General features: G+C 38.5%; 1 protein-coding gene across 1 annotated transcript in view; it reads left to right on the forward strand.

Annotated features, from left to right (window-relative positions):
- Positions 1–10331: 10331 nt before the first annotated feature.
- The window catches only part of ANKRD13C (ankyrin repeat domain 13C), a 91645-nt gene continuing 74581 nt past the window's right edge, over positions 10332–27395 (forward strand). The window contains exon 1 of the mRNA XM_040232577.1: positions 10332–11107. Coding sequence (XP_040088511.1) covers positions 10663–11107 — 445 coding nt within the window. The 5' untranslated portion in view covers positions 10332–10662. The remainder of the gene's footprint in view (positions 11108–27395) is intronic.

The following is a 27395-nucleotide window of genomic DNA, read 5'->3' on the forward strand; positions in this document are numbered from 1 at the left end:
TTTAGAAGTATCAAGAGTAGAATGTGAGGATAAGACTTAACTAAGAGTTGAAATTATGAAGTTTAAGGGATGGAAATAAATAAAGAGGGAGTAGGTAGAATAAAGATGACATCCTTTTTAAAAAATTAAAAAAAAATTTGGCTGTGAGGCATGTGACATCTTAGTTCCCCCCTCAAGGATCAAACCCATACCCCCTGCATTGGAAACACAGAGTCTTAATCACTGGATCACCAGGGAAGTCCAAAGTATGTTTCACATACTGTTTTTCCTTGCACCAATTTCTCCTGCTTCAATGCTTTCCCAATATCCACTTTTTTTTTCTATAAATGAGAATGGGAAAATGCTGAGGAGCAAAGACTCTAAGAAGCATCTTAAAATCAGAATTGAAGGAAGAGTACTGGTCAAATTAATAATTGTATCCAGAAAACAGATGACAGGAGAGAGAAAACTCAGAGGCAAATTTACATAGTAAATGAAAATTGTATTATTTTATTAAGGTAATAATGCATTGATTTTTGCACATGGTTAGGGATTAGGAGCTCTTAGTAAGTCACAACTTTTGTTAGCACATGGACTTTAAAGGAAATGAAGGAAAAGAGCAGACTGAGCAGAAGATATATGTAACAACAAAATTTACACTAGATTCCATAAATGCAAGTGGTATAAATATCTAATACCTACTGTATAATAGAATGCCTACCATATTCACTAAATTGAATATAGAGGTATAAAAAGCAATTTTCAGAAACATCACATATGCCTAAGTGTAGGTTGTAGAAACTGATGAATGTTTATGATATGCTAATCCTAAACAGCAAGAGCAAAACCTAGTTTAGGTGACAGATGATATTGAAAACAAACTTTGCAATATGAATGACAGAAGAGAACTTTATTCGAGGTAATGATTTCCAATCTACACACCATCAGGTGGTAAGATTTTATGATTCCATCTAAATACTGATTACAAATCAGGATTCTTATTAAAAGTAAATTATAGCATGCCTTGAAGTGAAAGTGAAAGTGAGAGTTGCTCAGTCGTGTTCAACTCTTTGAGACCCCATGAAGTATATAGTCCATGGAATTCTCCAGGCCAGAAGAAAGTTAAATAAACCAGTCCATCATTCATTAATTAACTAATTCCTATTGTAAGTATTTTTTCCTCTAAGGCAAGTATTTATTGATGGTTCATTAATGCCAGGCTATGGATATTAGGGTGAACACAACATAGTCTGTACTTAGGAGTTTACATTCTATGGGAGACTCAGAGATGTAAGTCAGCAATTACACTGTGGTGTGCTTAGATGTAAGTGGGGATGACAGTACTCAAAGCACTGGAATTATTGATTGGCCAAAAAGTTTGCTCTGGTTTTCTGTAACATCTTACGGAAAAACCCAAACAGACTTTTTGGCCAACTCAACACATAGAAGAAGAACCTAACCCAGACACAGATAAGGTGTCAGAGAAGTTTCCCCAAAGATATTGATAATTAATTTGAGACTTAATGACAAGAGGATGAGGGTGGGGCTGAGTCTCCTCTGAGAGAAAATAGTGTGGACTAAGTCTTGGACATCTTTTGCAGAAAATTTTTTAACATGACCAAACTGTTGAGTACAAGCTAGTACAATTAGAGAGATAAACAGGGTGAGTGGACCTATGAAGGTGTTTGTAATCCTTGTTCTGTTCTTTGGACTTTATCTAGAGGGCTATTGGAGATTTTTAAAATATTTACTGCAAACATTTGAGACACACAAAGAAGCGTAGTAATATAAAAAGTCTGCATTCGCACCATTTATGTATTATGAAACATAAATACTCTTAGAGAAAAACCCCAAAAGCAAAATTTAAAAATATACTCAATATAAACATTCATACGATAGAATTTCCTCCTGTATCCCTAACAGATGACATTTCCTTCTTCATACTTCATAGAAACTACTATCTCGAACTTAGTGTTATTATTCTTACACATATGGTTTCATACTTTAGCTATATATGTAACTCTCAACTACATAAACAAATGGTTGAGGGGTAAGTTGACAATGATCACATAAAATGTTATAATATATACCCATAGAAAAAAGTGACAAGGGGATGCATATGAGATCAGGGGATAGCAGTGTTAATCATTCAGATAAAATTCCAGATAAAATATAGTTAAGCAGATAAAATACAGTTAACAGACAAAATATAGTTAAGCTTGAATTTTAGATTTAGAAAATGTTTTTTAGTATAAGTATGTCTGAAATATTGACTGACTATTTGTAATACTTGCAACATTGTCCCATGCAATATTTGGGAAATACTTATAGTAAAATTGTTTATCTGAAATTCAAATGTAACTGGAAGTCCTGTAACTTTATTTGATAAGTTTGTCAATCCAAGGGGTGAGTAGATGTGGGGTTCTGCATAAGTATGCATGCAACAGTAGGAACTGGGAGCCAGAGACAAAAGAGTTTGGAGACAGTTCAAGTGAAAATGGCATGGACCTAAGTTGGCCAGTGGAAAATCAAGAGAAATAGTTCAATTTTAGAGCTATATGGGAGAAAGGAAAGTCAAGATTTGGTGACTGGTTGAATGTGTGAGTAAAGGAGAGGGAGGAGTTGAGGATAATAAAAGGTTTGGCTAGTGGCATTGCTGACAGAGATAAGTTCTAATTTGGACTTGTTGAGTTAGATGTTCTTTTGAGGAATATTTAGGCTAATTGATACAGCATGTACTTGGATGTATCCTGGGGAAATTAAGTAATTTAAAAAAGCAGATCTAGAAAACTATGCACACAAGTACATTCGCCCTAATCAGTCTATTCCATTTAATACCTTACATATACACCTATTGTGTACACCAAGAAAGTAGAGAAAACCACTAGACCATTCAGGTATGACCTAAATCAAATCCCTTATGACTATACAGTGGAAGTGAGAAATAGATTTAGGGGACTAGGTCGGATAGACAGAGGGCCTGATGAGCTATGGACGGAGGTTCGTGACATTTTACAGGAGACAGGAATCAAGACCATGCCCAAGAAAAAGAAATGCAGAAAAGCAAAATGACTGTCTGAGGAGGCCTTACAAATAGGTGTGAAAAGAAGGGAAGTGAAAAGCAAAGGAGAAAAGGAAAGATCTAAGCATCTGAATGTAGAGTTCCAAAGAATAGCAAGAAGAGATAAAATAGCCTTCCTCAGTGACCAGTGCAGAGAAATAGAGAAAAACAATAGAATGGGAAAGACTAGAGATCTCTTCAAGAAAATTAGAGATGCCAAGGGAACATTTCATGCAAAGATGGGCTCAATAAAGGACAGAAATGGTAGGGACCTAACAGAAGCAGAAGATATTAAGAAGAGGTGGCAAGAATACACAGAAAACCATATAAAAAAGATTTTCACGACCCAGATAACCACGATGGTGTGATCATTCACTTAGAGCAAGACATCTTGGAATAAAAAGTCATGTGGGCCTTAGGTAGCGTCACTACAAACAAAGCTAGTGGAGGTGATGGAATTCCAGTGGAGCTATTTCAAATCCTGAAAAACGATGCTGTGAAAGTGCTGCACTCAATATGCCAGCAAATTTGGAAAACACAGCAGTGGCCACAGGACTGGAAAAGGTCAGTTTTCATTCCAATCTCAAAGAAAGGCAATGCCAAAGAATGTTCAAACTACCGCACAATTGCACTCATTTCACACGCTAGCAAAGCAGTGCTCAAAATTCTCCAAGCCAGACTTCAGCAATACGTGAACCATGAACTTCCAGATGGTCAAGCTCATTTTAAAAAGGCAGAAGAACCAGAGATCAAATTGCCAACATTGGCTGGATTATCGTAAATGTAAGAGAGTTCCAGAAAAACATCTATTTCTGCTTTATTGACTATGCCAAAGCCTTTGACTGTGTGGATCATAATAAACTGTGGAAAATTCTGAAAGAGAGGGGAGTACCAGGCCACCTGACCTGCCTCTTGAGAAACCTATATGCAGGTCAGGAAGCAACAGTCAGAACTGGACATGGAACAACAGACTGGTTTCAAGTAGGAAAAGGAGTATGTCAAGGCTATGTATTGTCACACTGCTTATTTAACTTATATGCAGAGTACATCACGAGAAATGCTGGGCTGGAGAAAGCATAAGCTGGAATCAAGATTGCCAGGAGAAATATCAATAACCTCAGATATGCAGATGACACCACCTTTATGATAGAAAGTGAATAAGAACTAAAGAGCCTCTTTGATGAAAGTGAAAGAGGAGAGTGAGAAGTTGGCTTAAAGCTCTCCATTCATAAAACTAAGATCATGGCATCCAGTCCCATCACTTCATGGCAAATAGATGGGGAAACAGTGGAAACAGTGTCAGACTTTATTTTGGGGGGGCTCCAAAATCACTGCAGATGGTGACTGCAGTCATGAAATTAAAAGACACTTACTCCTTGGAAGGAAAGTTATGACCAACCTAGACAGCATATTCGGAGAAGGCAATGGCACCCCAGTCCAGTACTTTTGCCTGGAAAATCCCATGGATGGAGGAGCCTGGTAGGCTGCAGTCCATGGGATCGCTAGAGTCAGACACGACTGAGCGAATTCACTTTCACTTTTCACTTTCATGCATTGGAGAAGGAAATGGCAACCCACTCCAGTGTTCTTGCCTGGAGGATCCCAGGGACGGGGAAGCCTGGTGGGCTGCCATCTATGGGGTCACACAGAGTTGGACATGACTGAAGCAACTTAGCAGCAGCAGCAGCAGACAACATATTAAAAAGCAGAGACATTGCTTTGTCAACAAAGGTCTGTCTAGTCAAGGCTATGGTTTTTCCAGTAGTCATGTATGGATGTGAGAGTTGGACTATAACGAAAGCTGAGTGCTGAAGAATTGATGCTTTTGAACTGTGGTGTTGGAGAAGACTCTTGAGAGTCCCCTGGACTGCAAGGAGATCCCACCAGTCTATCCTAAAGGAGATCAGTCCTGGGTGTTCGTTGGTAGGACTGATTTTGAAGCTGCAACTCCAATACTTTGGCCACCTGATGCAAAGAGCTGACTCATTTGAAAAGACCCTGATGCTGGGAAAGATTGAGGGCAGGAGAAGGGGATGACACAGCATGAGATGGTTGGATGGCATCACTGACTCGGTGAACATGGGTTTGGGTGGACTCTGGGAGTTGGTGATGGACAGGGAGGCCTGGCATGCTGTGGTTCACGGGGTCGCAAAGAGTTGGACACTACTAAGTGACTAAACTGAACTGAATTTCTTTTACTAAAATTCCTATTCATATCTTTGTTCTATCTCTTGTTCCAAGCCCACATTGGTGATCTAAAAATAATATGTTTACATATGTTGCACTTTATCTTCTCCATTTCATTTCATATTGACTTGTCCTATCATTAAGGTCTTGGAATCTTTCCTCCCTGCCCCTTCCTGCCCCTCCCTGCCCCTCCTCCCTCAATAAAAAGTCTGTGTGTTTTACCTGTCTCAGAGGATTTGTGTCCTTCAGGAACTTCCACAGCTATTGGCTCTGGTTTCCTTGGCAACACTTGCCTCTCTTATTTTTTTCTGATTACTAAGATTTCTGATTTCTAAGAGAAATCTGACTAAATCACTGATAAGCACTGACCATAAATAGTAGAAGGAATTAAAGTGCTCAGCATGGTCTCTGAGAAAAGGAGTGGGCAAATTTAGAGGAAGTAAAAATACTGAGACCCAAAGGGATGGATGTAAAATGTGTGAAAGTATTGATTTACAAGGTTTGTTATTTTCACTGTGAATGCACTGTTTAGAGTGTTGTTGGGGCTGAACAAGACAATAACCTCCAGAGCTAGGTAGCTATACCATCTAACCAAGCAAAATTCTCCTAGGCCTAGGTAAACCAACAAGGAATGTAGGAAATCATATTCTAGGTTATTGTGGAAGTATAAAATACAAACCTCGAGAGGTGAAAAAAAAGATGTAGATGAAATTTGCTCTAATGTTTACATGAGAAACATATTAGTATACAATGTAAAGAGGATTGCATAAGAGTTGTAATGATCAATCTTAATTTTAGGTTTGTTGAAGTGTTAATAAAATATAGCAGTGAGGTTTTGTTATTTTATACAGTATATGCTATATTCAATACTCTGATAGTATTGCTTTTATTAAATAAAGATACCAGGATGCAGATTAGATGTTTGTCTAAAGCTAATACAGATAAATAATTTCCCCCTAAAACTCAGAAATAAAAGTGTGGTTCACCTTAGAACCACACTTAATCCTCCAGTTGTTGTTGGGTGTTGGTGAACAATAAGCTATTTAATAAAATTTTCATTAGAAAAAGTTGGGACATCCAATTGTCAGAAGGTACTTCCTCCTTCTAGTCAAAGCAAATTTATCATCATCTAGATTCTTAACCATACCGTGAGGGAAATTAAGAAGTCCTAGTCTGTAAAACTAGAGTAAATCTAGTTTATTCAATACTTAAGTTATATAATAGTAGAGTTGTTGGTCGAATGCTGTCTCTGCGACATCTGAATAAAATATAAATCTGTTGTTTGATGGTGAAGTTATTTACTCTATTTATTGCTATAATTGATAATCAATATATTTCATCATATTTAGTATTTAGTCTCATTGTGATAACAAGCCAGTCACTGCCCCGCCCCCCCCCGCGCGGGGCCCCGGCCACACCCACACCCACCCGCCCACCCACACACACGAGACTCCCCCAACGGGAAAATCCCACTTTAAGTCCTTGGATCTAGTACTTTTCCAGACTGAGCTTGCATTTGTCTCTCCCCGTCACCTTTCCTAACTCATTCTCATAATAGTTTTGCCGGTTGGACTGCTTGCCCAGCAACCACCCGTAATCTCATTGGCCACAGGGCTTTGTTACTTGAGCCAATCAACACTCTCCCAGACATGAAGACTGGACAGGGTCATCTAATAAATGCCGAGCCCCAGAGTTGTGTGGTCCTGGGCCTTCCTTCCACACCGGAAGGAGGAGGCAGGAGGCGAGTGTTACTGCTGACAGCCATCTTGGGTCCTTGAGGAAGCTGGCCTTTTGAGGACGTTCCTAACAGGGAGAAGGTGCCCTGAGTCACGGAGAAACTGACATGCAATTTGGAAGAGCACCTGTTGAAGACCTAGCTCTGTACCTTTTTGTTATGTTAGTCAGTAAATCCCTTTAAGACGGTTTCAGTTGAATTTACTGTTATTTGGTTAAAACAACAACAACAAACTGATATTTATTTACTCTTGGGCCTTACATAAGAATCCAAGAAATTAGTAGTCAACTGAAGTGTAGTCAGGTTGGGATTATTTAATAAGTTTATTTAGCCTCTCATTACTTAGTTCTCTTGGTACATTTTATATACTTTGGGGTTTTAATGTTCTGGCTGATTGATTCAACAACTGTTCATTATTAATATTAAGCATTCAATATGTCACTATCTGTCAGGCACTGTGCATACAAGAGTGATAAACAGTTTCAGTACTGCGAAAGGTCAAAGGATTAGTTGAAGATGTGGGCAAGAATATCAAGGAGGCATGCAAAGTTAAAATGGGAAATCAGAAATAAGGCAAAGAAGGGACAGCTATTCAAAGTGGTGTGGTGTTGGAGAGGAGAAGAGAGGGAAGGGTAGGTATCATTAGAAACTCCTAAGAAGGAGTTACCAGCTTCTGTTTGTGCCCTGGACCTCTTTGGCAGTATGGTGAAGCCTAGGCAACCATTTTCAGAACAATGTTTTTAAGTGTGTAAAAATACTTTGGATTAAGAAGGAAATTTAGAATAATGAAATATCTATCAAAATATTTTTTAAAATGTATGATATAGTAATATATGTGCTTCTTTATTAACTCACAGAAGAACAAAGATTATCAGTGGGCATAAATATTAACCTAGTTTTGAGGTAATGATGAATGTAATGATATTTTGAATTATCTGCAGCAGCTGTAATGTGATACAAAAATATCTCTGGTTTCTTTTGGTTGCAAAGGCACAGGTACCTCTAGTACTGTTGTGGTTTGTGGCAGACATTCATAAAAGAAGGATGTGCTGAATTTTATGTAGTGGTTTCATTCAATATAATTTCCTGGACCCCTGAATTCTATGCCAACTTAAAAAAAAAACAAACCCTTGTGTGAAGAAGATATATAATTTGAACCAATTCTTTACAGATTGAATAAGGTATTTAGGTAAGTGAAATAGAAATGAATTTAGGATATGTGAAAGAGCATATTCAAAGGCATGGAGGCATAAGAGCAGATAAGGACTATCAACAGGCTGCTTTGGTTAGAGTGAAGAATCACTTTGGCATAGTGGGAGGAGGTTAAGCTGGAAAAATTGGTAAAATCTCCTTTCTTTGGGATACTGGTTGGGATACTGGGATACTGGGTACATTATAGCATTAAGTGATTCTGACTTTAATGTGTTTGAAATCCTTTGCAAACTCTCTACTGCCCAGCATATATAGTCCAAGTTTCATATAGTTGCTCCTTGTAATCAAGTCTCAGCTTTCCTTTCTAGTGTCACTTACCACTTTTCCTGACATATTATGCTTCAATGATTCTCAAATATCATTCTATATTTACACATACTATTCTCTTTATCTCTATTCAGCATTTGAATCATCACTTCCTATGCCTCAGTTGTCTCATCTGTAAAACAGGGACAGAAAGTACCTCATAGAATTGTGGCAGGGATTAAATAAAATGGTTATAGAACTTGTTTGGAACAATGCCTAACATGTTAAATGATAATGATAAATAAATGATAGCTATTATTGTAACTTTTATTATTACCTATAATATTTTTTCCTCTTGCCCAGTTGGGGAACTCCTATACATTCTTTAAAACTTGGTCTGGACATTACCTCCTCCAGAAAGGTTTTCTGATCATGCAAGTTTAATTTCCTCCAGATAGAATTAATAACTTCTTCTTCTATCAATTCAGTTCAGTTCAGTCGCTCAGTCGTGTCTGACTCTTTGTGACCTCATGGACTGCAGCACACCAAGCTTCCCTGTCCATCACCAACTCCTGGAGTTTATTCAAACTCAGTGTCCATTGAGTCAGTGATGCCATCCAGCCATCTCATCCTCTGTTGTCCCCTTCTTCTCCCGCCTTCAGTCTTTCCCAGCATCAGGGTCTTTTCAAATGAGTCAGCTCTTTGAATCAGGTGGCCAAAGTATTGGAGTTTCAGCTTCAACATCAGTCCTTCCAATGAATATTCAGGATTGATTTCCTTTAGGATGGACTGGTTGGATCTCCCTTCAGTCCAAGGTACTCTCTTCTCCAACACCACAGTTCAAAAACATCAATTCTTCTATGCTCAGCTTTCTTTTTAGTTCAACTCTCACATCCATACATGACTACTGGAAAAACCGTAGCCTTGACTAGATGGACATTATCTCATATAATTTTGATTCTTCTGTTTCACATACTGTAAGATGTAGGAGTTACTTTTGGTGGGGTTTGGGGGTGTTATGGAAGTAGTGATAAAGTTGGTTTAAGCTGAGAGAAGCAGCTGTCAGGGTAAATGGTACCTTGGAGAGATAAAGTAAAATTTAGGACATTGCTGACTCCTCTCCCCTACAGTTCCCAACAGCTTTAGTTATTTTGTCAAAGTGAGATTTATGTCTTTTAGAATTTGCCACTAGGTCAAGGTTGGCCATGAATTAGTCCAGTGATATTTCAGTTACACTAGTATTGTTTGTCATCAAGATGCACTCCTCATGATTTAACTCTGACGCTTGCCCGAAATTCATTCATCCAACAAATATTTGAGTGACCTACCCTCTCTGTCTGCTGAATAGCCTGTTTTCCAAGGTCAGTTTCTAAACTTTTGTGGTGATTTGACACTTCAGCACTAAAATTTGCCTCTCCTCCCCACCTTTTTTTCCCGTTCATCCCAACTCTTTGCATCCACTTCATTCGCAGTTATATCTTGTGCTCAAGTGCTTGACTATTTTTCCTCCTCTAATGACACATACACACACTAACACAATGTATGGCACGAAGTAGATTCTTAACAAATGCTTATTGAATGAGTGACCCGTGCATGTTAGTGACATCATATCCTGTGTGCCTGGGTGTCAGTCAGCACTCATCTCCGGGAAGCCTGGAGGTCGCAGGGTTTAAGTCACTGTTTATAAGGTGCATCCAATATCTCAAACGCAGGCTCAGGTTGCAGACTTCCCACAAGAAGCGCAGCCATCGGTAATGCTGGATCTCCTCTTTTGGTTCAGAGACTCCAGCTGGGGGCCGAAACCCGCTGCCTCGTAGGCGCCGGCGTCCAGCAACTCTGGGAATAGAACGTGCGAGGGCGGGAGCAGGCAGCTCACTTATCGCGGTGTTTCCTTTCTCTTCCCTCCCGGGGGAGTTCTCGCGAGAGAAGCCAGGGGAAGATGGCCGTGCCCTGTTTTTCGGATTGAGGCAGTGGCGGCGGCTGCGGCGGTGGGGACGGGAATCCTAGTGTCGTGGGCACTTGAGCTGTAGCTCCCCCAAGCGAGCGCGCGTCCCTTCGTGCCTAGGCGAGAGCCGGCTCTTCTTCCTCCGGGAGATGCGTTTGGCCCGGGCTCGGGGGCGCTCTGGGAGTTCATGCTGCGCTGGAGTATCCTGGCCACCGCTCTAATCGCCTTGTGCCGCCGCAGCGCCAGCTTCGTCGCCAGCGGTGAGCCGCCTGGATTCCCTCTCTGCCCGTGGCGGCGATGACCGGGGAGAAGATCCGCTCATTGCGGAGGGACCACAAGCCCAGCAAAGAAGAGGGGGACCTGCTGGAACCTGGGGATGAGGAAGCGGCGGCTGCCCTCGGCGGCACCTTTACAGGCGGCAGGCTTGGCATAGGCGGCAGCGGCAAGAGCGGTAGAGCCTGTCATAAGATCTTCAGTAACCATCACCACCGGCTACAGCTGAAGACAGCCCCGGCCTCCTCCAATCCCCCCGGCCCCCCGGCCGCGCCGCTGCACAATTCCTCCGCGACTCCCATCTCCCAGTCCCCGGCGCTTTTAGCGGGCACCAGCCCCATTGCTGTCGTCGCAGGTGGAGGCGGTTGCCCTGCACACTATCCGGTGCACGAGTGCGTCTTCAAGGGGGATGTGAGGAGACTGTCCTCTCTCATCCGCACGCACAATATCGGGCAGAAAGATAATCACGGTGAGGAGTGCTCGCCCCGTCCACCTTTCCTTCCTAGAGCCTGCGCCTCCTCAGGCCTCTCAAATCCTAGGTTTCTATACATCCGAGGCTTCTATCGGACTCTTCTTTCCTCTCCTTTGCCCATCGTCCGAGCCAAATGCTCGTAAATCATGTAATAGCATGCCAGTGGTCTGGGGATTTGTTCTTGTGGGTGCAAAGGAATGTTTCTTCCTTGCCTTCTTCAAACTATTAGAAGCTGTTTTATCTTTGAGTCAGGGCTTTAGTTGATTCTTGACAATAAGAAATTTTAGACTGCCTCTCATCAAGCCTGGTCGTCATCCTTGTTTATTGAATTGTATCTTCTTTTTCTGCCCCCTCTCCACCCTTGGGATCTTGAATTTTGAACATATAAATTGTCCACCTCCCTTTATTGTCCAGGTACAGACCCCAACCTGGCTGCAACTGGTTATGATTTCTACACGCCATTAGGCTGTCTTGTTTCTTTCTTTTTCCTTCTGCTTTTAGGAAGCTTAGTTTGATACAAAGTGTTTACACTTTTGCAAGTGTTTTGATTTCTGAAAGCAACAGTACCAATTTGTTGGCATTTGATACCTAGAGCAAGTAGTGACTTCCAAGTGGCTAAGATTTTGTTGAAGCAGAGCTTAGAGTTTTATACTTATTTCACATAGGTAATTGCTGATAGTAATTAAAACATTACTTGATGACCTGTGATAAAATAGTACTATGACTTTTCATAGTAACTTCCTTATTTCCTACATAACAACATGTAGTGTCATTTGTTATTCAAGGACTGTATTTTTATTTTTTGCTTTATTAGCTGATTTTTTTCGGTTTCTTCTAAAAACATAATATGATTGAGTTGACTGTGATAATGTGATTATCAGTTGACTGTCATAATATGATTGACTTTATTTTACTGTGATTTAAGCCACAGTGAAATAAAGCTAATGTAAACACTGATATTTTCAGCATTTGACAAATAGGCCATTTTAAACTGGGTACTTGGCAAATATTGTTAATAGTTCGCTTTTAACCGAACATGAGAATTGTATACACTCAATTAGAACACACTCAATTCTGTGCTGAAATAGTATAACATATTAATGAAATACATGCCTGTTGAATAAGCTTCCTGAATTCCATTGGACTCTAGGCTTCTTATCTACAATTAGGGCAAAAACTGAGGTTAAAAAAAAAGAGTAAGATTTCCACTGTTTGTATAATTCTCTGACAACTGCATTTGTATTCTGAATTTATAATATTGTAATATTACTGTCATTTATTAAAAATCAACCCCCCCAAATGTTCCTAAAAGTTGCACCCAGGTTTTCATTCTTAAGTTTATTTAATTACTATTGTTGCAACAGCATCATATTGTTTGTTGATAGTAATTACATTTTAACCGTTTGGGAAACGGTTTTTAGTGGGAGATCTAGTGTAGCTTTGAGTGTTTAGAATGTTTTTCAGATTTGATCTTCATAGTAGCTATATAAAAGGTTTATCTTATGGCCATTGCATTAAAAATATTGCCATTTAAGGGTTCCACTACAAATATACCTGAAAAAAGTTGAAACTTTGTTTTTGAGGGATGATTCCCTTTGAAAGAAACGAGAGATGACTATGACTGACTAAGTATGATAGTATGATGTTAGAACTGATTTTTTTGATTGATCACAGAAGGTACTGAATTGCAGAATTATTGAGCTTGCATATCTGTCATCTAGCAGATGAGAGCTGGTTTGTTAAAGTACAAATTCTGCTCAGAGTAATTAGAATCCTAAATACCTTTAAACTCTTTTCCATAGCCTACTGAAATTCTTTTTAAAAATCATTTTGATATACTAAATGCTTGCATTGTACTTAGCTGCCCTTTTTTTTTTATTGAAGTATAGTTGACTTACAGTGTTTCAGGTGTACAACAGAGTGATTCGAGTGATTCAGTTTTATATATATATATATATACACACACACACACATGTATTTTAGATTTTTTTCAGATTGTTTCCTGTTTTAGGTTATTACAAGATATTGAATATAGTTCCCTGTGCTGTACAGTTCAGTTTAGTTCAGTCGTGTCCGACTCTGCGACCCCGTGGACTGTAGTATGCCAGGCTTCCCTGTCCATCACCAACTCATGGAGCTTGCTCAAACTCATGTCCATCGAGTTGGTGATGCCATCCAACCATCTTATCCTCTGTCATCCCTTTCTCCTGCCTTCAGTCTTTCCCAGCATCAGGGGAAAGTGCTATACAGTAGGTTCTTGTTACCTGTTTCATATGTAGTAGTGTGCATCTGTTTATCCCAGTTTTTACCCCCCATTTCCCCTTTGGTAATCATACATTTTTTTAATGTCTGTGAGTCTATTTGTTTTGTCAGTAAGTTCATTTGTATCACTTTTTATTTATTTGAATTCATTAATTTTTGGCTGCACTAGGTCTTCATTGCTGTGCCTAGGCTTCTCATTGTAGTGGCTTCTTTTGTTATGGAGTACAGGCTGTAGAGCACTGGCTCAATAGTTGTGATACACAGGCTTAGTTGCCCTGAGGAATGTAGAATCTTCCTGGACCAGGGATCAAGTCCATGTTCTCTGCACTGACAGGTGGATTCTTAGTCGCTGGATTACTGGGGAGGTGCATATTACTTTTTTAGATTCCCCATACAAGTGCTGTCTTAAGATACTTGTCTTTCTCTGACTTACTTCACTTAGACTGATAATCTCTAGGGTCATCTATGTTGCTGCAAATGGCATTATTTCAGTCTTTTTTATGGCTTAGTAATATTCCATTGTCTATATGAACTTCCCTGGTGGCTCAGATGGTAAAGCGTCTGCCTACAAAGTGGGACACCTGGGTTCGATCCCTGGGTTGGAAGGATCTCCTGGAGAAGGAAGTGGCAACCCACTCCAGTATTCTTACCTGGAAAATCCCATGGACGGAGGAACCTGGTAGGCTACAGTCTATGGGGTCGCAAAGAGTCCGACACAACTGAGCGACATTTACTTTTTTAGATTCCCCATATAAGTGCTGTCTTAAGATACTTGTCTTTCTCTGACTTACTTCACTTAGACTGATAATCTCTAGGGTCATCTATGTTGCTGCAAATGGCATTATTTCAGTCTTTTTTATGGCTTAGTAACATTCCATTTATACCATATATATCACATCTTCTTTATTCATGTATCTATCCATGGACATTTAAATTATTTCCATGTCTTGGTTATTGTAAATTATGCTGCTGTGAACTTTGGGGTGCATTTATCTTCAAATTAGTGTTTGTCTTTTCTGGATATATGCCCAGGAGTGGGATTGTTGGATCCTCTGTTAACTCTAGTTTTTTAAAGACCCTCCCTACGGTTCTTAATGGCTGCACCAATTTACATTCCTACCAACAATGACATTGTTGACGTTTTTCATGAATATAACCAGTGTTTCATGTACTAGTGGAAACTGTAATTGTTGTTTTCTGCAGTATATGGATACATTCTCATCTCCTTCAGTGAAGACTCCTAGAAAGAGTAGCTTCTATTTAACGTTGTTCTTGTTTAGTTGCTAAGTCATGTCCAACTCTTTGTGACCCCATGGACTGTAACCCACCGGCTCCTCTATCCATTTGATTTTCCAGGCAAGAATACTAGAGTGGGTTGCCATTTCCTTCTCGAGGGGATCTTTCCAACCCAGGGATCAAACCTGTGTTCCTCGCTCCACAGGTAGATTCTTTATCACTGAGCCTCCTGGGAAACCCATTTCTGTTTAATATGCTACTTCTTCAATCTTTTTGCTTATAGCTGCATAATTTCCCTACTATGTTTACATTACTTTTACTCTTCTGAGTTTACTAACCTGGATATTTCGTTTTTTTGGAATATTTTCCCTTTCAAATTACAGAAGATAAAGGTATTTTAAGTTGCCCAACAAAAAACAAGCTATGTATTATATTTGGATTGTTAAAACATGATAAATACATAGCAGAGTCATCTACTCATTCAGGTGCATAGCAGAGCCATACAATTAAACCACATCATAGGACATAGTTGTATGTTCACTTGACATTCCTTCCATAATATAATGATGATGATGATCATGATCATAGTTTCTCGAACATGTCAGCACTATGCTAACCCTGCAAAGCAGATAGTTTTATTCTTGTTTTAAAGGAGGAAACTGAAGCCTTGAGGCACAAGGAAACTTTGCCAAAGTTGCATCCTTAGTATAAGTTCCAAAAGGGAGAACTGAACTAACAGTGAAGGCTTCAAAGCCCATGATCAATCTCTGTAAATTTTCTGTTAATCAGGACCCACTAGTTTGCAAAGAAGTCAGTTTTAATAATGTGTGTGTGGCATTTTATGGCAAAGTTCTTTGATATATATTTTCTCATTTAGTACGTATGGAAAGATAATGCTATTAAACAGCTCTCAGAGATTTCCTGTACAGCCCCGATCTCTCACTATTGTTTGTTATTTTTCTTTTTCATGTAGTGGCACAGATAAATGCACTGCCTTGTCCACATGATAGCCGTTTAGATACTTTACAAGCAAGAGCTATCGTGTTCTTCCTGTCTTCAGGTTAAGCATTCCTAACTTCTGTATCCATTCTTCATAGGACATGATTTACAAAGTGCTAAGAATGGTCCCTGAAACATAGTGAATACTATAAAACCGTATTAAATAAGTAAATGAAGATCTTACTCATCTTTTAGTGACTCTCTAGTTGCTTAGTCTTTGCTTTGAAGATGGAAAGAACCAACCTTGTGTTGAAGTTATAGTAGCCTCATAAACAGAGACAAAGAGATTATATTTATTGCTCTAAGTGATACACATTCAGTAATGTGGATTACTAAAGAGCACACATTAAATAATACAGTGAAATAATATGTGGATTTTTAAAAATGATGTTGATTCCCAAGTGATTGTCTTCCTAGTCTAATCTCTTCTTGTGCTTTTTTTTAAAACCTCAAAACAGAACTTTACATTTACTAATATTTATCTTGTTAGTCTTGATCCTTTATTCTATCTACCTTGAAAGCTTATTGAATTCTACAGATAGTAGATAGTGCATGGTCATCTGTGTCTGACTTTTTGTGACCCCATGGACTGTAGCCCTCCAGGCTCCTCTGTCCACAGAATTTTCCAGGCAAGAATACTGGAGTGTGTTTTCATTTCCTACTTCAGGGGATCTTTTCAACCCAGGGATTGAACCTGCATCTGTTGCCTCTCATGCATTGACAGGCAGATTTACCACTGTGACACCCGTTATTGGATTCTAATTTGGTCACTGTTTAGCTCACTATTCATTAGCTCTTTCAGTTTTAGTGATCTTGGAATTGAAACACTTCCTTTGGGGGTGTGTGTGTGTGTGTGTGTGTGTGTATTTATAAGTTATTGTCAAATTGAATAGGGGCAGGGATAGAGCTTTTTGTGTGTGTGTGTGTGTGTAAAAATGTTAGTTTAGTCTGAATTGCTTTTTCTGAGCCATCAGTTATACTGGGGAATATTGTATTTGGATCCAAATATATTGCTTGAAATATAGTTAAATACAGTAACAGTCATAATATCATCTATATACTGTGTTCAGAAATAGCAATTATTTTGACTCATGGTATATTTAATAACAGTTTTGTTGAGTGGGGAAAAAGATAAATTAAACATAACTAAAATTGATTCAACTCTATGTCATTAGTGTATCTTTAGCTTTATGCTACTTTTTTTTAAGTATAGGATTAAAGTTTAAATCTAAGTTTTTTTCACATTGAGTGTAAAGATTTTTCTGACTTTTTTTTTGCCATTGGTATTTAAAGAAAGCATCATGTTAACGTGCGGGTTTTTTTTTTTTTTTTAACAGTTGGTGGTAATGATTTTTATTTCTTCTTTAGAACTGAGAATGATTTTGAAGTTTATAGAAGACTTTCTTGATTTTGACTGCATTTCCTATTTGTTAAACTTGTAATTTTTTTTTTTCCCTTAATTGAGTTAAATATCTTTGGAAGTTAAGCACCTTATCTTGGAAACTAGTCAAAAGCTTTTAGGTGTTAAAGTGATGAATATCCTTGATCTATGAATTGCTTAAACCATCCTTTCCTAGATATGGAAAAATTTTGATCTATTCTGAGAGATTTGGCAGTTTGTACTGCCTTTAATTACATTATCTGGCATGGGAAAAGCCATTTTCTCTATACACAGTTAATTTTCATTTTTTACTGAGTTGTCATCTTCTTGAAGCTGTTTTACATAGTGATTAGAGATTTCAAATTCAAGATAAAGTTCATTTTGAGACTATTCCTACCAATGCAAGTGACTCAGTGAAGTGATAAAGAAACGGTCAACTTGTGTCTGGTGGCTGGCAAATTTCTTCAGACAGAAATTTTAAAATATCTTACATTCAGAAAGTTTAAAAATGTACACTTGAATATGGAGGCAATAGGATAATCTGTTTGGTGCCCATGCAATATGTTTATTCTGGCTTATTCTATATAAATTGATCTTCCTTTTGATACTATTCTCTGTTTTTGGTCCCTAACATTCCTGAGGGGTGATGCACAATACGTTGTTTGTTTGAGAAGAGGGGACTATAAGGAGAAACTTTGCATGGGAAAAAAAAAATCTTGAAGTCTCAGGTGAGCAATTTTAGTCAAGAGGCACATCTTTAAATGAACACTAGTGGTTTTGTATTGGTTCTCATTTTTCATAGTCTTTTCTGAATTTTGTTTTTTGGAAGACATGCCTCATTTTTCCTCAGATTAAAAAAAGTGGTTTCTGGAAGCCCAAGATAATCCATTAAAGTTTTCAGCACTGACACTGCTTATGAGGCTGATTTGGCTGTGAAATCTGTCACTCCACTGATCTGTGGAGTTGATTAATCTCGATGATTATATAAATATGACCTTCCTCCTTTCACCTTTCCTGTGTGTATATCTCCGACCAGATAGGACTGTCCTGGGGTTAAATGACTATGCTTCCCAACACCCTCATCATTAGCATTGTAGAATGTGAACTGTTGCTTAAAACTGGAATATGAACACATCTTCTGGAGACCTACTTTCACTGAACTACGGTAGAAGTAGGAAGGTCTGACCTTCCAACTTGGCAAAAAAGGAAGCAGAAATGAGCAGTTACTGATGATGATGTGTCCTGGGCATCAGCAATGAGGCAGGACAATTCGGAAGGACTTACTGGAGAACTGAGCATGTTGGTTCCAAATTAATGACGTTCTTAAGTCAAAGGAATCTAAAGAGTACAAGGTAATTGTCAGGATGCTTTGTGTTCTAGAAAATGAGTGTAGTTTCTCAAAAATTGGTTGGGGGTTGAGCAGAGAATATATTCCTTTTCATATTCATATGTCATCTGTTTTATCTGGAGAGAGATGGAAGGTCAGTTTTAGAGCAAGACAGAAGCGTGTCAAATGAGTGTAGGAAAAAGAGAAATGATCTCTTTTCTGTTTAAAGATTACGAATGCTGTTCGTTACCAGGATATGTGAGGTTTAACTCTGTGGTTGGTTGCGTTTCATCTGTTTTTGAGCCTGTTAGTCTTGTTGATATCCCAAAGATTGTCTGCAAAACTGCTGCTGCTGCTAAGTCACTTCAGTCGTGTCTGACTCTGTGCGACCCCATAGACGTCAGCCCACCAGGCTCCCCCCGTCCCTGGGATTCTCCAGGCAAGAACACTGGAGTGGGTTGCCGTTTCCTTCTCCAGTGCATGAAAAGTGAAAATGAAGTCGCTCAGTTGTGTCCAACTCTTCGCGACCCCCTGGACTGCAGCCTACCAGGCTCCTCCGTCCATGGGATTTTCCAGGCAAGAGTACTGGAGTGGGTTGCCATTGCTTTCTCTGTCTGCAAAACTAGAGGGCATTTTTTATGTATCAGATCTGAGTTTGAGACCATGCTTCTCTACAAACTGGATTTTATGTAATTATACTATTTATTTAACTGCTGAAATAAGTAGATATAATAATAGATATAATATAGATATAGTAGATATATTATATAGATATATCTATATTATATCTATATTATATTTATATCTATATAATGTATATATAATATAGATATAATAGATATAATAATATCTATCTCTTGGGGCATTATTTTCTTATATGGGAGACTGTACTTGAACATAATGTTGAAGGCTCATATCATAGTAGTAGCGATTAATATAAATACCTTGTTCTCACATTTGCTATGATGTACCTTTCAGCAGAGGACACTCGAGTTTTTGAGGTTCAGATAGAGCTTCATTCAATTGAGGTTTTATCTGATACTTGAATTTATACTGCCTATCAGTTTGCTACAAGGTTAGGTTTATTTGTCTCTCCCCTGTAAGTCATCTTTAGTCTACTACTGGTATAACTCGGTTCATACCTGTTATATACTGTCATCACTTTTGTTTGTTTTGGGGTGTTTCTAATTTGGATTTTGTTTTTCTGCATATATTTTTCAGTTGTTTCTGTCTTTCCTACTTTTTTATCTTTTAGTTGAGATCCAAAAGAAGGAAAAATCTGAAGGAATAAATATACTTTAAAAAGAGTTCACTAGATAAATCTTCTGAGGGAAGCAATAGATAAAGTTAAGCACCCCAGTTCAGTTCAGTCGCTCAGTCGTGTCTGACTCTTTGCGACCCCATGAATTGCAGCACGCCAGGCCTCCCTGTCCATCACCAACTCCCAGAGTTCACTCAAACTCACGTCCATCGAGTCAGTGATGCTATCCAGCCATCTCATCCTCTGTCGTCCCCTTCTCCTCCTGCCCCCAATCCCTCCCAGCATCAGAGTCTTTTCCAATGAGTCAACTCTTCGCATGAGGTGGCCAAAGTACTGGAGTTTCAGCTTCAGCATCATTCCTTCCAAAGAACACCCAGGACTGATCTCCTTTAGAATGGACTGGTTGGATCTCCTGCAGTCCAGGGGACTCTCAAGAGTCTTCTCCAACTAAATACATGTTAAATTCAATTTCAGGTTAGTGGTATATTCCAGTTTACAGTAACTTCATATACCTTCCAGGTATATGAACAACAACAACAAAATGCATTTGGATTCTTGGGTATAGATATCTGTCAGGTTTGTTAATTCATCCTCTCTTAATCAGCATAGTGCTGAATTCTATAAAGCCACCAGTGCTATGTTGCCCATCCTTTTGGACATTGGTTGGCTTTCATAGAGAATCATGTGCATTGTCCTGGCTAAAATGCTTTTTTTGAGAATAAAAACAGATTTTAATGCTATTCTGATGGTTCTTCATGGGAAGATCCCCTGGAGGAGGGCATGGCAACCCACTCCAGTATTCTTTCCTGGAGAATCTCATGGACAGAGGAGCCCGGTGGGTCCTTGGGGTCACAAAGAGTCAGACACGACTGAAGCAACTTAGCTTGCTTGCTAATGGTTCTTTATATTCCCCCCCCCCCATTATTTTGGTTCATTCATTCCTTCATTTAACCAATAAATATACTGAGCTCCTGATAATGTGATAAACAGTGTTTTAGGTTCTGGGGTTACTTAGAGCAGTGAACAAAATGAACAAAGTCTCTGCTCTCAGGTAGCTTACATTCTAATGGGGCAAGACAAATAGGAAACAAACTAATAAACCTATGGTAATATTCTTTGGCGTCTCAGATGGTAAAGAATCTGCCTGCATTGCAGGAGACCCAGGATCAATTCCTGGGTCGGGAAGATCCCTTGGAGAAGGTAAGGGCTACCCACTCCAGTATTCTTGCCTGGAGAACTCTATGGACAAAGGAGCCATGGAGTGGGTTACAGTCTGTGTGGGTTACAGTTACAGACTGTGGGTTACAGTCCATGGGGTCACAAAGAGTTGGACACAACTGAGCAACTGACACAGCAACAACATAATGATAAATATTATAGAGTAAAATAAAGTAAAATAGAGTATATAGAGGATAGAGAGTGCTGGCAGTATAGGGAGGGGAGATTAGGGTCTGGGAAGACATCAGGGATGAGAAAAATTAGAGCAGTTACTTAAAATTAGGGAGCTATTTTCTAGAAGAAAAGAATTTCAGGCAGAGAATTGCAAATATAAAGAAAGGTACCATGTTCAAGGAATAGGAAGAAGGCAGGTATGACCGGAACCAGGCAGAGAGTGGTAGGAGGTGGGAAATTTTGAGATGTGGAGGTGGGAGATGTAAGCATGCAGGACTTTTTGTAGACCATTCATTGCTTTTACTTCACTCAACATAGGAAGTGATTTGAGGATTTTGAGCAGCCAGGTAACATGATCTGATTTTAAAAGTCCCTCTCTGGCTGCTATATGAAGCAGAAAAGAAACTTGGATGGGCATGGATCAGTTTAACATGCCATTGTAATAAATGGGGTAACTGGAAATAATGAGAAGGTAGAGCTGGTTAAGAGTTGATGATATGTGAAATGTAATATACGTGTGTGAATTTCAGTAGTAAAGTACCATTCATGAGAGAAAATATAAAAATTCTCCCTTTTTATTGCTTGCTTGGATGAGAGTTGAAGTTATCTGTGGAAGCTGGAGCTTTGTTGGTTGTGTGTGTGTGTCTGTGTTAGTCACTCAGTCGTTTCTGACTCATTGAGACCCCATGCCGGCCTCCTCTGTCCATGGGATTCTCGAGGGAAGAATACTGGAGTGGGTTGCCATTCACTTCTCCAGGGGATCGTCCCAACATATAATTTCCTGTTTTGCTCCCTGGTTAGGGGGTACATGAAGTCAGAACTATTTTTGTAATAATACAAAGTCATTGTTTGCCTTTTTTTCACTGCAGTGACATTTTCACTGATGGTACAAAAGCAGTGGTGGGTAAAATTGTTGGAATGTTAGCATGAATTAAGGCACTGAACTGCTAGTAGTCATTGTATCATTCTCTGGCTGTACTTGAAGTGAGGCGGGGGTGGGGAAGCCAATTTCACAATGTCTTTGCCGAAGCTGTAGAAATTGTTAATTTTTAAAGTATTAATCTTGAGTACATGCTTTTTATATTCTTTAAGACATTATGTGGATTATGCATGCTTTTCTGCTACATACTGAAGAGAAAATAAGGGAAAACATCTGTGCATTTTGAGTTGTAAGCCAAACTGGCTGCTTTAATCATGAAACACTTTTTATTTGAAAAAACAGCTTACACGCAAATTATGGTTATTCCAATTTGGATATTTGGGATGCATTTCCTGGAAACTGGAAAAGTAAACCTGGGACCTCAAGGAAAACAATTGGTAGTCTTTGCTGCCAATGGAATAAGTTCAATTTGAGATGAAAGAATTTAAAACACTTGTCTTTGTCACTCTAAGCTTGACAGTTTCTTAGTATTTAAAGACTGTTTTGGCCATGTTGGTAATATTACTAAATGTGATTTAAAAATTTTTGTATAGTGAAATGTGTTGACATATGGAAGATCTGAATGACTCAGTTAACCAGTATTTTTTAGACTGATCAGTCCATTATGTTACAGAATCATGAGATTCATTCAGAGTGCAAGTGAAACCAATGAATTCTGGTGTGTCACAAAAAAAAATTTATCGATATGGTTTTAGATTTCACATGGCAACAGTCCATTAAGAAATAAACACTTAATAAGTTTTGGTGTTGTATCGAAGAATACACTTAATTATTTAAAAAGGCTATTAAAATGTTCCTCTTTTATTTTAATTGCATGTCATCTGAATCTGGATTTAGTTATAAAAACCCAGCTGTTTCCTATTAAGTCAAACATTTAATATACTTTAATTTTTAATTAAAGAATTTAAAATTGTACCACTCATCTTTTTTTATTGTTTTGGAAAATTGCAATTATGTTTTTCATAAAAAATTTATATTAGCATGTAATGAGTTTATTATAATTTTAAAATTAGTAAGGAAAATTTTTAAACAATTTAATGTGGTCTTGAAACCAGAAAGTCTGAAATCTGTTGGTGTGATAAAAAGAATACTGATTTTAGAGTCATGACTGTCATGATTCCTATATATGTAATTTTAGGAAATTAACCGTTATTAGATGTCTTTTTCTTATGACATGTGAAATAGGAATAATCTTTGTCTCATGGGGTTAGGGAGCAAATTAAATAAGATATCTAAAGTATACAGCATAGTGCTGGGCCTATACTAACATATGCCCTATAAATGCCAGCCATTTGGTTAATAATTTGCATACTTTAACACTGCAGTGTTCTTAATGTTACTGGAATGTTTTTTTAATCATTTAGCAAAACAGAGTTCAGTTTTGTTTACCAAGTTAGAACCAAGGCATCCAATTTCAGATTTAAAAGTATATTTTGAAAAGTTAACAGTTATTTTTAAGATTTTTAGCATTCTTTGTTTAACAGATTAGCTTAAGCAGCAGGTTGAGGACTTAGATAACTGAGGGGATAGTATATGATGGTTCAAACTAGGATGCTTGAGCACTTAGTTTCATGATACATTTGGACATGTGGTGTTGGGTAGAGAATGATGTTGATGATGAGTATTTTGCATTTTAAGCTACTGAAATCATAGTGTGACATATGGCATTCTTGATTATAGGTAGTATGTATTTCTGTTCATGTTCCTGCCTGTGAAGTGAGAGGGATTGGATTGTTGAACTCAGAGTCATTTCTAATTCATAAATCTTTTGAAATTTTGATTACTTTGGACTTGTAATAGGGAGTTTCATTTGTAACTTCAGTAGGTACTAAGGCTTTTACCTTTTCATCTATATGTTCACCTTTGTGCTCTGTCTAGACTCTGGTGGGTCCTTCTTAATTTATGTAATTTTTTGAATAGTTATTATGTTTACATGCTACAAAACTGCAAAAAGATATACAAGGATATTATGTAAAAGTGAAGTTTCTCTCCCACCTGTCTTTATTCACCCAGTTATCCTCTTTGCAGCAACTAGTGTTATCAGTTCCTTGTTTTCTTTCTGTTACCATTTAGAACATTACAACTTTTTTTTTTCTCCTGAAAGAGAAGTGAAGAAAGAGAGCTATTGCTACCTTTTCTAATATTAGGACAAAAATAGATAATCAGAAATTTATTTGTTTGATTTTAAATGTCTTTCTCTTTTTTTAATTTTGAATTTATATCTCCAGTCTAGACTTCTCCTTGGAGTTCCAGATATTATAATTATCCACACTTGAGAATCTTAGAGATATCTCAAAATTTATTTGTCCAAAATGGAGTTATCACTTTCTGCCTCCCCCCCCCCACCCCATCCCCTAAATCACATCATTAGATATCCAGCTCTCAGGTGTCAATCAGTGAGATCATTCTTTGTCTCAGTTAAGTTCAGTGGCTCAGTCATTTCTGACTCTTTGTGACCCCATGGACTGCAGCATGCCAGTCTTCCCTGTCCATCACCAACTCTCAGAGCTTGCTCAAACTCATGTCCATCGAGTTGGTGATGCCATCCAACCATCTCATCCTCTGTCGTACCCTTCTCCTCCTGCCCTCAATCTTTCCTAGCATCAGGGTCTTTTCAAATGAGTCAGTTCTTTGGCCAAAGTATTGGAGCTTCAACTTCAACATCAGTCCTTCCAATGAATATTCAGGGCTGATTTCCTTCTTTGTCTCACTCCCTTTTTTTACCCACACATATCTAATTAGCAAGTCAGTCTACTTTCTGTCTCCAGTCCACTTTGAGACCAAACGATTTTTATTATCTTTTCCCTGGATACTGTACTGGATCTGCAACTAGTCTCCCTATGTCCCCCTCAATTCCATTTTCTGTGGGGTAAGAAAAGTGATCTTAAAATGTAAGTTGTATCATGTCATATCCCTGTTCAAGATCCTTTAATGCCTTCTCCACTTCAAAATAAGTTCATATTTTTAAAATCATAGGTAAAGAACTCTTTTTTACTTTCCTGATATAATCTTGTACCAATCTTGCCTTTTTTTCTGTGTCTGGCCATACTTGTTTTCTTTCACTTCTTGAATATGCTAGGTTATTTCTGGCTTCTGTCTAGAATGCATTTCTTTTCATTCTTTGATTTCTTACTTAGCTTTTAGATCTCATTTTAAAGATTATCTCTTTAGAGAGATTTTCCTAATTTAAATATCAAAAAGTATGCTTCTCATTATTTTCAGTCTTAGCCTTTTGTTTTTCTCAATACTTAAAATCTATTTTGTTTCATTTTATATTTTTCTTTCTTTTATGAATATAAACTCCATGAAGACGAGAGTTTCTGGCTTATTAGTGGTTAAATTTCTAGTGTCTAGTACTATATGCCTAGTGCATAGTGATGCTCAGTAAATATTTATTGAATGAAAATGAATGGAGTTTGCTTCTGGGTAAAATGTTAAAGAAACAACAGAACCTATGAACTCAGATGACCACTGTATCTACTATTGTGGGCAGGAATCCCTTAGAAGAAATGGAATAGCCATCATGGTCAACAAGAGAGTCCAAAATGCAGTACTTGGATGCAATCTCAAAAACAACAGAATGATCTCTATTAGTTTCCAAGGCAAACCATTCAATGTCACAGTAATCTATGTCTATGCCCCAACCAGTAATGCTGAAGAAGCTGAAGTTGAATGGTTCTATGAAGACCTACAAGACCTTTTAGAACTAACACCCAGAAAAGATGTCCTTTTCATTATAGGGGACTGGAATGCAAAAGAAGTAAGTCAAGAAACACCTAGGGTAACAGGCAAATTTGGCCTTGGAATACGGAATGAAGCAGGACAAAGACTAATAGAGTTTTGCCAAGAGAATGCACTGGTCATAGCAAACACCCTCTTCCAGCAACACAAGAGAAGACTCTACACATGGACATCACCAGATGGTCAACACCGAAATCAGATGGATTATATTCTTTGCAGCCAAAGATGGAGAAGCTCTATACAGTCAGCAAAAATAAGAAGGGGGGCTGACTGTGGCTCAGATCATGAACTCATTACCAAATTCAGATTTAAACTGAAGAAAGTAGGGAAAACCACTAGACCATTCAGGTATGACCTAAATCAAATCCCTTATGATTATACAGTGGAAGTGAGAAACAGATTTAAGGGACTAGATCTGATAGAGTGCCTGATGAACTATGGAATGAGGTTTGTGGCATTGTACAGGAGACAGGGATCAAGAACATCCCCATGGAAAAGAAATGCAAAAAAGCAAAATGGCTGTCTGGGGAGGCCTTACAAAAAGCTGTGAAAAGAAGAGAAGAGAAAAGCAGAGGCGAAAAGGAAAGATAGAAGCATCTATCCTTCTTTGGAATGCAGAATTCCAAAGAATAGCAAGGAGAGATAAGAAAGCCTTCCTCAGTGATCAATGCAAAGAAATAGAGGAAAACAACAGAATGGGAAAGACTAGAGATCTCTTCAAGAAAATTAGAGCTACCAAGGGAACATTTCATGCAAAGTTGGGCTCGATAAAGGACAGAAATGGTATGGACCTAACAGAAGCAGAAGATATTAAGAAGAGGTGGCAAGAATACACAGAAGAACTATAAAAAAAAGATCTTCATGACCAAGATAATCACAATGATGTGATCAGTCGCCTAGAGCCAGACATCCTGGATGTGAAGTCAAGTGGGCTTTAGAAAGTGTCACTACAAACAAAGCTAGTGGAGGTGATGGAATTTCAGTTGCGCTATTTCAAATCCTGAAAGATGATGCTGTGAAAGTGCTGCACTCAATATGCCAGCACATTTGGAAAACTCAGCAGTGGCCACAGGACTGGAAAAGGTCAGTTTTCATTCCAATCCCAAAGAAAGGCAATGCCAAAGAATGCTCAAACTACTGCAATTGCACTCATTTCACATGCTTGTAAAGTAATGCTCAAAATTCTCTAAGCCAGGCTTCAGCAATACATGAACCGTGAACTTCCAGATGTTCAAGCTGGTTTTAGAAAAGGCAGAGGAACCAGAGAGCAGATTGCCAACATTGGCTGGATCATGGAAAAAGCAAGAGAGTTCCAGAAAAACATCTATTTCTGCTTTATTGACTGTGGCAAAGCCTTTGACTGTGTGGATCACAATCAACTGTGGAAAATTCTGAAAGAGTTGAGACACCAGACCACCTGACCTGCCTCTTGAGAAACCTATATGCGGGTCAGGAAACAACAGTTAGAGCTGGACATGGAACAACAGACTGGTTCCAAATAGGAAAGGGAGTACATCAAGGCTGTATACTGTCACCTGCTTATTTAACTTATATGCAGAGTACATCATGAGAAACGCTTGGCTGGAAGAAGCACAAGCTGGAATCAAGATTGCTGGAAGAAGTATCAATAACCTCAGATATGCAGATGACACCACCCTTATGGCAGAAAGTGAAGAGGAACTCAAAAGCCTCTTGATGAAAATGAAAGAGGAGAGTGAAAAAGTTGGCTTAAGGCTCAACATTCAG

Source organism: Oryx dammah, unplaced genomic scaffold, assembly GCF_014754425.2.
Source record: "Oryx dammah isolate SB20612 unplaced genomic scaffold, SCBI_Odam_1.1 HiC_scaffold_28, whole genome shotgun sequence".
Taxonomy (NCBI): domain Eukaryota; kingdom Metazoa; phylum Chordata; class Mammalia; order Artiodactyla; family Bovidae; genus Oryx; species Oryx dammah.